The sequence below is a fragment of the Schistocerca cancellata genome, chromosome 8 (genome assembly GCF_023864275.1).
Source record: "Schistocerca cancellata isolate TAMUIC-IGC-003103 chromosome 8, iqSchCanc2.1, whole genome shotgun sequence".
NCBI lineage: Eukaryota > Metazoa > Arthropoda > Insecta > Orthoptera > Acrididae > Schistocerca > Schistocerca cancellata.
The window spans coordinates 599394461-599408469 of NC_064633.1; the positions used below are offsets into that span (position 1 = coordinate 599394461).

Consider the following 14009-nt stretch of genomic DNA (forward strand, 5'->3'; position numbering starts at 1 on the left):
CTATATGTTTCAAGTTCCTCCTCGGAGATATGGTATTACTGGCTCTTTATCCAGTTTACTGGAGATGTTAATCTCTATTATTTATTTACTTGCCTTTTGTACTTTGTTGATCATTGTTACTAAAACTGCATTGTGGTCACTGAAACCATTTTCATCATGAACCTCGACAATGAAGCTGTTGCCAATACACTGCTGGCCATTAAAACTGCACCATCAGGAAGGATAGAATATGACAAAATTTTAATTACTGTACATATACAGTATAGCACGCAGAATATCTGATTAAATCTGCAGGTGATGCGCAAGTGGCTGGGGTCCAAAATTTAGTAGACAGGGTCACTGCCTCTTGCAGGAACAACGGCTCTAATTGGGCTGCATACCAGTCAAACTGAGCTTGAAGCACAGATATACAACTACGTCATTTGAAGCTGCTTCAACTACTACTACTACTACTTCTTCTTCTTCTTCTATCTCACTTTATCCTGCTTCTCTATGGGGTTGGCATTGTTTTATGGATTTTGGGATGTTAGTTGGCAGTTCAATGCCGTTCCCGATCCCACCACATCCTCCACGACAGAATCTGTGTACCACATGTGCCTGTGTCTACAGTACATCTTAAGTTAAAGTGTGAGAACAGTTTCTGAATGTTTGTGTAGCATGTATCTGAGGCGGCATGTGGATATCAGCCAGTATTCACCTACTTGGATGTGGGAAACCGCCTACAAACCACACCCTCACTGCCCAGCTCACCAGGCCCTCATCGTTAATAAGTGAGGTGGATTTCATCTGGGACTGTCTCACCTCACAGAATCCTGAAAGCAGCACACTAAGTGACTCTGCTATCTGAGTGGCTCTGTTTCAACTCTAGGCCAGAATTCATTAATCACAGTGGTTGGTGAGTGATGGAGCTCCAGTCTCATGCCAAACCACGACCAGATGTCTCTCGTGGGTGAGATGTTTAGAGAATATGCTGGCCAGGGCTACAGTTGAGCGCCCTCTGTGTCAGGATATGACAGCACAGCTGTGTATCTGATGACAATAGATAGGCACTGACACAGTAATGCACCTCACACTGCCATACAAAACACATCAGAAACATCTGAGCAGGGCAGACAGGTAAGTCTACAGTGGCACAGCATAGCATCAACAAGGAACACACTTCCCATTCTGAAGAAACAAAGACGCTATGCAGCACCAATAGCTTCTGGGACTCGGTTGTCAAAGAGGCGATAGAAATACATCTGCACAACAATTTAATAAACCTGGATAGTGGATTTCAACTCAGCACAACATGGGAGTCTGCATACTGAAAAAGTATGACAGGAATGCTCCCTTCTAAATAGTGCCGGCATCTACAGACAGAATGGAAAGACACGAGGACTCGATGCCCACACTGGGGTACACCACATTCCTCACCACAGGCAGCACCAATTTTCCCCGCTACTGGCGCAGCTCTCTCTTCCTGAGATATGTGATTGGCCCACCTATGGTCAACATTCCAGTGGCTACATGGGATATGCAGCACACAGCAACCCGACAATTTGCCTGAAGATGATGGGTACAAAAATCATTGAAATGTTGCAACAAGATAATGTCACCACTCAACTGACTATACGAGAAGATTTTATCATCAGAAATGATTATGTTGTGTTTCCAGTGGCACCCCATACCACCATGACAGGTCCTAGGCCTTTATGATGACGATGAATTCAATCTAGCATGTTCATTTTCCTGGTAGCCTCCACACACAGATGTGTCCATTGTGAAGCTGTGTGCAGAACTTGGACCCATCTCAAAAGATGACATGGTGCCACTCCTGTGGCCAGTGTTGTTACTATGTGCATCACTTCAGAGTACCTCTCTTTCTGCTGCTGTGTCAAGGCAAGCCACAATAGTCCTGATGCTAACTATCTATGGCGTTCCAGACTTTGTCGCACTGTGGAAAAAAGTGCATTTCCAGGCTCAAGTCATCTGACACAGCTGTGCGACCCTACATAGCTGAGCAGTGTCTATCCTCTCAGGTGCTAATCACATGGGCCGTTGAGATCCTGTACGGCATTTGGTATGGCCCTCCTGAACTGATAGATCCCCTATTTGTGTGATAGTTACGGGGTCCCAACCAACACAAGCAGCAGCAATATCAAAGAATGATAAACAGCAGTCTCAATTCTGGCATGCACTGATTTCTGCTTGTTAGCAAGTGACAACATGATGTAATCACAAACAAATAACATTCCAAAACAATCCCTTAATGAAGGACCTACTGTATGAAGTTTCCTTATACACAGAATATAGATGGAGTTACTCCTGTGAATTTTAAAATTTTCCCGGCGAATTGACTGTTCAAACAAATTTCTGGCTTGCAGCCGGTCGTCGTTCAATACTTCGCACGATATTTCAACTGGGCATCTGCCAGTCATCTTCAGGTGAGCCGTCGCAGACTGGCCAAAACGTCCTCCATTCCGCAATATATAGAGTACTGTAACTATTCTGTGCATGCATCGAAAACTTGACAGATGAACCACACTGCCCGCCGGCAGCGCCCTTGCTGGTGGAATAGCGGAACTCAGTCACCCTCTGCGTTGCTGTTTTCTACGGCCGTCGACGCACTCTGTCGTCTTTGATTTGAGCAAATTGTGGAGATGATGGGGTTCCATGCACTGTCCAGCCGGTAGCCTCTGTCACGGTTTAACAGATTTTCCGCCAGTCATATTTCTACAGATTCTTCAATAACAGAGTCCCAGAAAGACGTTTCTGTGGACAAAATCATTGTTTTCTCATACTCCATAGAATGTCCAGTAGAAACACAATGTTCAGCAACAGTGGACTTGCTTGGCTGCAAAAAGTGGGTGTAACGTTGATGTTCAGTGCAGCGTACTTTCACGGTGCATGTGGTTTGACCTATGTAAGCCATACCACATTGGCACGGGATCTTGTAAATTCTGGCCTTTCGTAGTAACAGATTGTCCTTAACTGATCCCAAAAGGTCCGCAATCTTCGATGGTGAGCAGAAAACCACTTTTACCTGCAATTTTCGGAGGATTCTTGCTATTTTAAACGAAGTGATGCCAACGAAAGGAAGAAAAGCTAAAGATTGTTCTGGCATGTTCCCCTCTTTATTCACTTCCTGCTTCTTAGTTTTAAATATTAGTGCCCTGTTAATCTGCCAGATGGAATACCCATTTTCGCTGAATACTGTCTTTAGATGGGCGAGTTCTTGAGGTAAGCTATCTAGACCTGAGACAGTATGAGCTCTATGAACAAGTGTTTTAAGCAAACTCATGGTTTGCAATGGGTGATGGCAACTCGATGCTTGCAGGTACAAATCAGTATGAGTGGGTTTCCGGTAAACTGAATGCCCTAGAGAACCATCATTCTTCCTTCGAACCAGGACATCCATCTAAAGACATCCATCTAAAGACAGTATTCAGCGAAAATGGGTATTCCATCCGGCAGATTAACAGGGCACTAACAGTTAAAACTATGGAGCTGAAAGTGAATAAAGAGGAGAACATGCCGGAACAATCTTTAGCTTTTCTTCCTTTCGTTGGCATCACTTTGTTTAAAATAGCAAGAATCCTCTGAAAATTGCAGGTAAAAGTGGTTTTCAGCTCACCATCGAAGATTGCGGACCTTGTGGGATCAGTTAAGGACAATCTGTTACTACGAAAGGCCGAAATTTACAAGATACCGTGCCAATGTGGTATGGCTTACATAGGTCAAACCACACGCACCGTGAAAGAACGCTGCACTGAACATCAACGTTACATCCACCTTTTGCAGCCAAGCAAGTCTGCTATTGCTGAAGATCGTATTTCTACTGGACATTCAATGGAGTATGAGAAAACAATGATTTTGTCCACAGAAACGTCTTTCTGGGACTCCATTATTAAAGAATCCATAGAAATATGACTGGTGGAAAATCTGTTAAACTGTGACAGAGGCTACCAGCTGGACAGCACACGGAATCCCATCATCTCCACGATTTGCTCAAATCAAAGATGACAGAGTGCGTCGACGGCCATGGCACACAGCAAAGCAGATGGCGACTGAGTTCCGCTATTCCACCAGCGAGGGCACTGCCGGCGGGCAGCGTGGTTCATCTATCAAGTTTTTGATGCACGCGCAGAATAGTTACAGTACTCTATATACTGCGGAACGGAGGACGTTTTCGCCAGTCTGTGATGGCTCACCTGAAGATGACTGCTAGGTGCCCAGTTGAAATATCGTGCGAAGTATTGAACGACAACCGGCTGCAAGCCCGAAATTTGTTTGAACGGAGTTACTCCTATTTGCTTTGTGCAGTTGCACTAAAATTATAACCATTTGCATATCAAAGCATTTAGTGCATTTCATACCAGTTTAGAGTCTGCTGCATGCCATTTTCAAGGTGCTGCAGTTCTGATGATCAACAGTCTCTATCCTCATCATGAGTGGGATTCTACACTATCCATTCTAGGCAGCTTTCAGGGAATGTATTTAGTATCATTTTGCAGTATGTCTCAGTGTGAGTGTGGCTGTCATGAGAAAGACCCAATCATAAGTTTATGTACACTGTCGATACTGGGTCCTGCCCAATCAATCACAGACGCAGCTACAATTTATATTTCCGTGGATTTAAGTTTCTTGTCTACTCTGATTAAAACAACATTTCCACTTCATTTTTGATATAGGCCTCATTTTCCCTGAAAATCTCACTGTTAACAATTTCAAGTCTCAGCTAGCTTTCTGTATCTAGTATTATATGAGTGCCACTCCTTTTTAGGAGTGCTCCAGACTCTTGTTACTTTCTTGCAAATACTTAAGCAGTTGATCACAAAGGTTCTAATAGTTTCATCTCTTTGGATCTTACACTAATACTTAAGTACAGCTATCCTTAACTGGATTGGATGGAGAGTTGCTGAATTAAAAAAAAAGGTCTTGCACGCGCCCCATCAAAGTCACCAACACTGGTAGTAGCCTCCGTTGCTGTGTAGTGACCCTCCGACCTACATATGGTAACCCAGCAGTTCTCAATTCTATGATGTACGTTCAGAGAGACACATGCTATTTGTCACAGAACCTACAAAGTCTCTGGTTCAAACATTATTATGCAAAACAGCATCAAGATTATTGTGTGTTGTCACAGCAACTGATTGAAACCTAGAAGAGTATATGATTAAATGAAGCTATCTTCAGATACAAAGGAGAAGTAAGTTTTATCTACGGAAAAAGCGCTTATTGAACTGCTTGCCTCTTGGGTCGATAGATGTCACCAACGAATAGAAAAACTTAATAAAGTAAGTTTTACTATCATCACATAAAAAATAAATCTGTGCATATTAACAACTAACTTACAGTCCAGTTGATGAGTTTTTGTATTTAGGTCAACTGGAGGAGAAAAAAAAAGATCTGGATGGACAAGAATGAAAACAGAAGTGTAAAATCTGTTGGGGGTGCTTTTGGTAAACCAAATTGGGCTTTTAAAATTAAGATTCCAAACTGTCTGAAATGGTAACTTTGGGTAAGTGTGTATCACAGGTGCTGGGTTACAAGAGTGAAATGTGGACTTTCATGAAAATGACTGAAGCACTGAGAGCTGCTAAGTGAGCAATGAAGAGAAGTGTGTTGAGAATTATTAGGATAAACAGGAAAACAAAGGGCTCAGGGAACAGATTGAAGTTGGAGATGTACCTGTGATAGAATGAGAATGAGGTAGAGGTGGGTGGGACACATAGCCTGGTAATTTTGTGCGCCTAAGTGGTCTGGTGCAAGTCTCTCAACTGGATGCCACTATGGCACCTGGCACATCCATAACCTACCCCAGCAATACTGCTAGGGAAAGGGGGCATACAGTTCAATACAGAATCCAAACCACATGTTGTTCCTGATGAATGTTCACATCATTGAGAGAAGAGGGCTAAGTTAAAGGCAGATTAAAAATTCTGTAGTCTGACTGAGATGCAATCACATGAGCTTTCAGTTTCCAGGTACATACTTTATCATTATATCACCAAGCCTGACTATATAGCCAGCTGAATTTATGTTAGGTAGGCCATGGATGTTTGTTGCTGAATTACAGTAAATTATATAATATTTATATGGTAATCTATTGGAAAGTAGGTAGGTAACATTACAAAACCAGCAGAAGCAGCATGCGTCCAAATATTTAAATATTATAATATATGAAAGAGTCTAGAGGAGCCCCTTATCCAGCAGTAGATGTCAAATGTTTAATGATGAGACTGATGATGTTAACAATGTTAACAAATATAAATCTTAGATGTCTTACCATGGAGATACTTCAATGTCACTTTGCGCAATTTGTTGCTTGGAGAAAATAATGTAGTAACTTCATTCATATATGAAGAGCTACATGGTAATGTATACATAATGCTTTCAAGATTATCTAATACTGCTGGATCAATATCTTCAGTCCCCTGGAAGTAAAGAGAAGTGTCAAAGTACACTACCAATGACAGTTAAAGAAAAATTCTACCAAATGATAGGTAACGAAAAAGTTAATGAAAAAAGGAAATACAATGGCAATCCAGGAAATAATGATCAGTTTTGCTTTACCACTGCTTCTATCCAAGTTCAAACATTTTTCTCAACATCTTTTCTCAGTGTTATCAAATTACCAGCCACACAAGCTGTTGTTATGCATCCTATAGTTGTTTAAAATGGACTACGTGTTAAAAAGTCCTGTTGGTTATTTAATGAAAGAAACATGTGAAATATTCAACAACAGGCAAACTAAACTGCATGATGAAACATGACCTAGACATCCGCCTTACATCACAGATGACTTGAAGAACCAAGTGAAGAAATCATACAAGACAAACTCGTAACTGCAGACAAGTTATCACAGTTCTTTCCTATATATTTCTCATTCTGTGTCCAGTGGAATTAGCCTATCTATTGTGGCTACAGCAAAATTATTGGATGATGGGTTCCCTGACAACTGAGAGACCAACATAAAACAAATACAGAGTGAACCATAACTCCACCAACAAACTTTCAGAGGTTGTTCAGTGCCACCTTCCAAGTCTTTTGGTACAAGGGACTCACAGTCTTCAGCAGAATATTTGGTTTGTTAACTACCCTTGTTTCTGTGAAAATACATTCAGAACAGTGAAGAAACCTGCAATAAGCCATAACCAAAACATATAACACACAATACAGAGTAACACAACACCCCTCAGACATGATAGTATACTGTGATGTCATTGCTATCACTGCAGGAACAGCTCAACATTGCTTCGTGGTCCCACTCTTCCACTGCATTCAGTGAACCCATACAAGAGGTGCATACTGGCCAACTCTTCATCAATACACCTATCCATACAGCTGTGTACCACTGTTAACATACAACTAAAACTGCCAGAAACACAAACCCACAACAGAACTGGGCAGTACTGAATGCAAACTTGAATGCAAAGAGTAAAATGGGTACTACTCTTGTCAACAGGAGGTTCTGTGAACGAAAAGAAACAAGCAATGTTGTGCAATATTTTCAGTGCAACACAGATACAAAACTAATTGTTGCAAGAAACAAAATGAAATGTAATAACTGTGCAATGATCCCCAAAGACCATGGGTCCCTTATATCAAAACTCTCAAAGTATTGCCAAACAACCTTTGAAAGTTTGTTGTTGGAGTTCTGGTACACCCAGTAGAATGGCTGCAGGACTTACATTTTTTATGCAGTAGCAAATGTGTGGAAATGCTTTTCTGGTTCAAACTATTACTGGTGCTGAAACGGGTGTACACTACACCCCACAAAAAAGTGCAAAACGCTTAACTGGCATCATCCTCCATCAACTAAAAAGCTGCAAAAACTGAAAAAACTGTGTCAACAAAAAAGTTTCTGACAATTGTTTTTTGCCGTCATAAGAGGGCTGTCTTGGTGGATTTCACACCAAAAAGTGTTGTTATAAATCCAGATCAATATTGTGACACCTTAAGAAAACTACAGTGAGCATTTTAAAATTGTAGGCATGAAGTACTGAGTCCCAGTATTGAGCTACTTAATCACAATGCCCATCCTCAAAATGCTGTGGTAATCAGAAGCTTACTGGATCTATCTGGATGGGAAATTTTTGATCATTCACCTCACAGTGCAGACCTCATATTGGTGATTTTCACCTTCACAAAGCACAAAAAGTTCTTGGGTAGGAAATACGTTGAAAAGTAATAGACACAGGTTTAAAAGAGTAGTAGTAGCAGCTGACTATGACGTGGGGATTCCTACAAGATTGCAGACAGATACAATGAATACTTCAATAATAAATGTGATTATCAAGAGAAATAAAGTAAAGGGGAGACTCCATTAACCAGACTAATTGTTGTCATAAGTCATTCACACAATCAAAAATCCATATAACTAAATGAATGAAGGAAAGAAATTCTCGTATAATTAATACAGAAAGGTAACCTATGTCACCTGCATATGGATATCTTTTAGCTACATTGTTATATGGTTATTTTTCTAGAGTTAATAAATAATGTTAAGTGTATATTTAAAACAAAAAAAAAAAAATTAAACTTATTAAAATCAACAACAAAAATCAATGTTTCTTAAAAGATTGTTGTTGTTTTTGTGGCCATTAGTCTGAATACTGATTTGATGCAGCTCTCCATGCTACTGTATCCTGTGTGAGCCTCTTCACTTCCGAATAAATACTCCAACCAACATCCTTCTGAATCAGCTTTCCGTATTCATCTATTGGTTTCCCTCTAGAATTTTTACCTCCAACACTTTCCTCCAGTACTAAATTAGTGTTCACCTGACGTCTCAGAATATGTCCTATCAAGCTATCCCTTCTTTTGGTCAAGCTGTAACACAAACTTCTTGTCTGATCAATTCTATTCCATAACTCCTCATTAGTTACATGACCTACCCATCTAATCTTCAACATTTTTCTGTAGGACCACATTTCAAATGCTTATATTCTCTTTTTGTATAAACCGTTTAGTGTCCATGTTTCACGTCCATATGCAGCTACACTCTATACCAATACTTTCAGAAAAGACTTCCTAAAAGTTGTTGTTGTTGTTGTTGTTGTGGTCTTCAGTCCTGAGACTGGTTTGATGCAGCTCTCCATGCTACTCTATCCTGTGCAAGCTTCTTCATCTCCCAGTACCTAATGCAGCCTACATCCATCTGAATCTGTTTAGTGTATTCATCTCTTGGTCTCCCCCTATGATTTTTACCCTCCACGCTGCCCTCCAATACTAAATTGGTGATCCCTTGATGCCTCAGAACATGTCCTATCAACCGATCCCTTCTTCTGGTCAAGTTGTGCCACAAACTTCTCTTCTCCCCAATCCTATTCAATACTTCCTCATTAGTTATGTGATCTACCCATCTAATCTTCAGCATTCTTCTGTAGCACCACATTTCGAAAGCTTCTATTCTCTTCTTGTCCAAACTATTTACCGTCCAGGTTTCACTTCCATACATGGCTACACTCCATACAAATACTTTCAGAAACGACTCCCTGACACTTAAATCTATACTCGATGTTAACAAATTTCTCTTCTTCAGAAATGCTTTCCTTGCCATTGCCAGTCTACATTTTATATCCTCTCTACTTCGACCATCATCAGTTATTTTGCTCCCCAAATAGCAAAACTCCTTTACTACTTTAAGTGTCTCATTTCCTAATCTAATACCCTCAACATCACCCGACTTAATTCGACTACATTCCATTATCCTCGTTTTGCTTTTGTTGATGTTCATCTTATATCCTCCCTTCAAGACACCATCCATTCCGTTCAACTGCTCTTCCAAGTCCTTTGCTGTCTCTGACAGAATTACAATGTCATCGGCGAACCTCAAAGTTTTTATTTCTTCTCCATGGATTTTAATACCTACTCTGAATTTTTCCTTTGTTTCCTTTACTGCTTGCTCAATATACAGATTGAATAACATCGGGGAGAGGCTACAACCCTGTCTTACTCCCTTCCCAACCACTGCTTCCCTTTCATGTCCCTCGACTCTTATAACTGCCATCTGGTTTCTGTACAAATTGTAAATAGCCTTTCACTCCCTGTATTTTACCCATGCCACCTTTAGAATTTGAAAGAGAGTATTCCAGTCAACATTGTCAAAAGCTTTCTCTAAGTCTACATATGCTAGAAATGTAGGTTTGCCTTTCCTTAATCTATTTTCTAAGATAAGTCGTAGGGTCAGTATTGCCTCACATGTTCCAACATTCCTGCGGAATCCAAACTGATCTTCCCCGAGGTCGGCTTCTACAAGTTTTTCCATTCGCCTGTAAAGAATTCGCGTTAGTATTTTGCAGCTGTGACTTATTAAACTGATAGTTCGGTAATTTTCACATCTGTCAACACCTGCTTTCTTTGGGATTGGAATTATTATATTCTTCTTGAAGTCTGAGGGTATTTCACCTGTCTCATACATCTTGCTCACCAGATGGTTGAGTTTTGTCAGGACTGGCTCTCCCAAGGCCGTCAGTAGTTCCAATGGACTGTTGTCCACTCCCAGGGCCTTGTTTCAACTCAGGTCTTTCAGTGCTCTGTCAAACTCTTCACGCAGTATCGTATCTCCCATTTCATCTTCATCTACATCCTCTTCCATTTCCATAATATTGTCCTCAAGTACATCGCCCTTGTATAGACCCTCTATATACTCCTTCCACCTATCTGCTTTCCCTTCTTTGCTTAGAACTGGGTTTCCATCTGAGCTCTTGATGTTCATACAAGTGGTTCTCTTATCTCCAAAGGTCTCTTTAATTTTCCTGTAGGCAGTATCTATCTTACCCCTAGTGAGATAAGCCTCTACATCCTTACATTTGTCCTCTAGCCATCCCTGCTTAGCCATTTTGCACTTCCTGTCGATCTCATTTTTGAGACGTTTGTATTCCTTTTTGGCTGCTTCATTTACTGCATTTTTATATTTTCTCCTTTCATCAATTAAATTCAATATTTCTTCTGTTACCCAAGGATTTCTACTAGCCCTCGTCTTTTTACCTACTTGATCCTCTGCTGCCTTCACTACTTCATCCCTCAGAGCTACCCATTCTTCTTATACTGTATTTCTTTCCCCCATTCCTGGCAATTGTTCCCTTATGCTCTCCCTGAAACTCTGTACAACCTCTGGTTCTTTCAGTTTATCCAGATCCCATCTCCTTAAATTCCCACCTTTTTGCAGTTTCTTCAGTTTTAATCTACAGGTCATAACCAATAGATTGTGGTCAGAGTGCACATCTGCCCCTGGAAATGTCTTACAATTTAAAACCTGGTTCCTAAATCTCTGTCTTACTAAAACTTAAATCTACATTTAATGTTAACAAATTTCTCTTCTTCAGAAATGTATTTCTTGCCATTGCCAGTCTACATTCTATATGCTCTCTACCTTGGCCATCATTTTGCTGCCCACATAGCAAAACTCACCTATTACTTTAAGCATCTTGTTTCCTAATCTAATTGCCATAGCATTGTCTGATTTAATTCAACTACATTCCATTATCCTTGTTTGGCTTTTATTGATGTTCATCTTTTATCCTCCTTACAAGGCAATGTCCATTACATTCATCTGCTCTTTCAAGTTCTTTGCTGTCTCTAACAATTACAATGTCATCAGCAAACCTCAAAGTTTATATTTCTTTTCCTTGAATTTTAATTTCTATTTCAAATTTTCTTTGATCTCCTTTACTGCTTGTTCAATACACAAATTGAACATCATCAGGGATAGGCTACAACCCTGTCTCACTCCCTTCTCAGCCACTGCTTCCCTTTCATGCCCTTTGACTCATATTACTGCAGTCTGGTTTCTGTACAAGGTGTAAACAGCCTTTCACTCCTTGTATTTTATGCCTGCTACCTTCACAATTTCAAAGAGTGTACTCCAGTCAATACTGTCAAAATCGTTCTCTAAGTCTACAAATGCCATAAGCATAAGATTACCTTTCCTTGACCTATCTTCTAAGAGAAGTTCTAGGGTCTTGTGTTCCTACATTTCTTTGAGTCCAGGCTGATCTTCCCAGTTTTTCCATTCTTCTGTAAAGAATTCATGTTAGTATTTTGCAACCATGACTTATTAAACTGATAGTTTGGTCATTTTCACACTTGTCAGTAACTGCTTTCCTTGGAGGTGGAATTAAGAGATTAGACACATTTTAGTATTTATGTCCATGTTTTCTTAAAATTAAAATACTGCAACCTTATTCATGAAATACCTCACAAAAGTCGCATAGGACAATGACTGTAGTTTAATTTTGTTTAAAATATTTGGTAATTGATGTAAACAATTTCTTCTCTTCATTGCTGCTACATCATAAATTCATTTTAACTGTAATAAAATGTTTCCAGGTCTTGAAGTGCTTCTGCACGAGTTGATCCTACATTGTTTTCTGCATCTAATTATCTTCTGTAACATCATCTTGCATTTCTTGCTGTTATTATTATTATTATTATTATTATTATTATTATTATTAGTTTGCCTGCAATATATTTTCAACAATTTCATCATCTGAGATGACCTGAAAGCACTGATCATTACTGTCACAAGAGATCCGCTCTTTCATATCATTGGCATTACATTTGCGGCAGATCTATATGATTGTCATTGGCTCATTTATATCCTCCGAAACAGAATCATCCTTTCAGTTACTAAATTTTTGTACTTCTGTTTTAGTGTTCTATTCCAAGCTCTGTTCAGAGTCTTCCTTTCAGTCAAATCCCACACATTTACAGCCACATAACAAAAATCCTTTTAAATTCATCTCCTTGGACAATGAGAAAACAACTTCTACATTATCTTTATCAACAGATAACAATCTACATAAAAGTTGTTTTTTGTAAAGTAGTTTTAATGTTTCAATATCACTTTGATCCACTGGTAGTAGCATGGATGTCACTTTAGGAGATAAAAGTTTTACTGGAAACATTCCATTCTCTCCCTCTAACAGTTCAGCTAAAGAATGGGTTGGCACATTATCCACTTTTTTTTTCTTCAGGGTTAAAAATGTTACTATACCAATCAATGAATTTTCAAAGTTCACCCTTGCCCTTTTCTGGCTTTTATTACTTAATGGAATATTGATATTTTAGAAGAATCTGGCATTTTTTGATTTTCCAATGAGCAACAAAGGCATTTTATGGATCCTGGTAGCAATTGCACAAACTTATATTGTTACTTGCTCTTTACTAGTTTTATATGCTGGAGCTGAACTATTTTGCCGAGAAGAAAAAGATTTTGATGGTAATTATTTCCAATTTAATCCAGTATCACCGGCATTGTAAAGAAAGTCCAGGTCATAGTTATCATCTAGTTATTTTTTAAAACCACCACTAAAAAAATTCGCTGCATTTACATCAACTGACATTTTTTCAACTTGTATTTCCCACTCACAAATTCCATGATGAGATTCAAATCTGTACAGCCAAATGTTACATGCAAAAATGATTCACCACCATCTATTTTTTATTTAACTGTAATGTCTTTTCACAGAGCAAAGGACAAGATATTGGTTGTGCAGTGATCATATCTGTAAAAACCAACAATACAAAGCTTCTTCCAAAAGTTCACTTATCAGTTTCTTCATCACACTTTGATGTTCACTCCTGTCTTCACTATCAAATTTTCAGGACTGATTATAGTAGAAGTACCTACACCATGCATATCAGCTAACTTATGACCAGTTTCTCCTTTTTTAATGAATCAGTTAATCAATAACACCATCCTCTTGCTATTTTGACATTTTTAAGCACAGACACGACACTTTGCAGTGGCATAATGACTGGCAACTGTAGCTCACAAAATAATGACAAAATTATTTGATTGGGTAGATTAAAAATCTACTCACCAAGAGGCAGCGGAACACACACATAGAAGATGGTTGTAAGTGGCAAGCTTTTGGAGCCGGTGGCTCCTTCTTTAGGCAGAAGGACTGAAGGGGAAGGAAGAGGGATGAAGGAAAAGGACTGGAGAGGTCTAAGAAAAGGGGTAGATTTTGGGAAAGTCTAACTCAAACAATAATGAAACTTGTGGGGCAGAGATC

At 39.4% G+C, this 14009-nt stretch overlaps 1 protein-coding gene across 1 annotated transcript in view; it reads right to left on the reverse strand.

Moving 5' to 3' along the window:
* The window catches only part of LOC126095029 (uncharacterized), a 183881-nt gene that overhangs the window by 74185 nt on the left and 95687 nt on the right, over positions 1 to 14009 (reverse strand). Inside the window, exon 7 of the mRNA XM_049909690.1 lies at positions 6272 to 6419. Within this exon, the coding sequence (XP_049765647.1) occupies positions 6272 to 6419 (148 nt within the window). The remainder of the gene's footprint in view (positions 1 to 6271; positions 6420 to 14009) is intronic.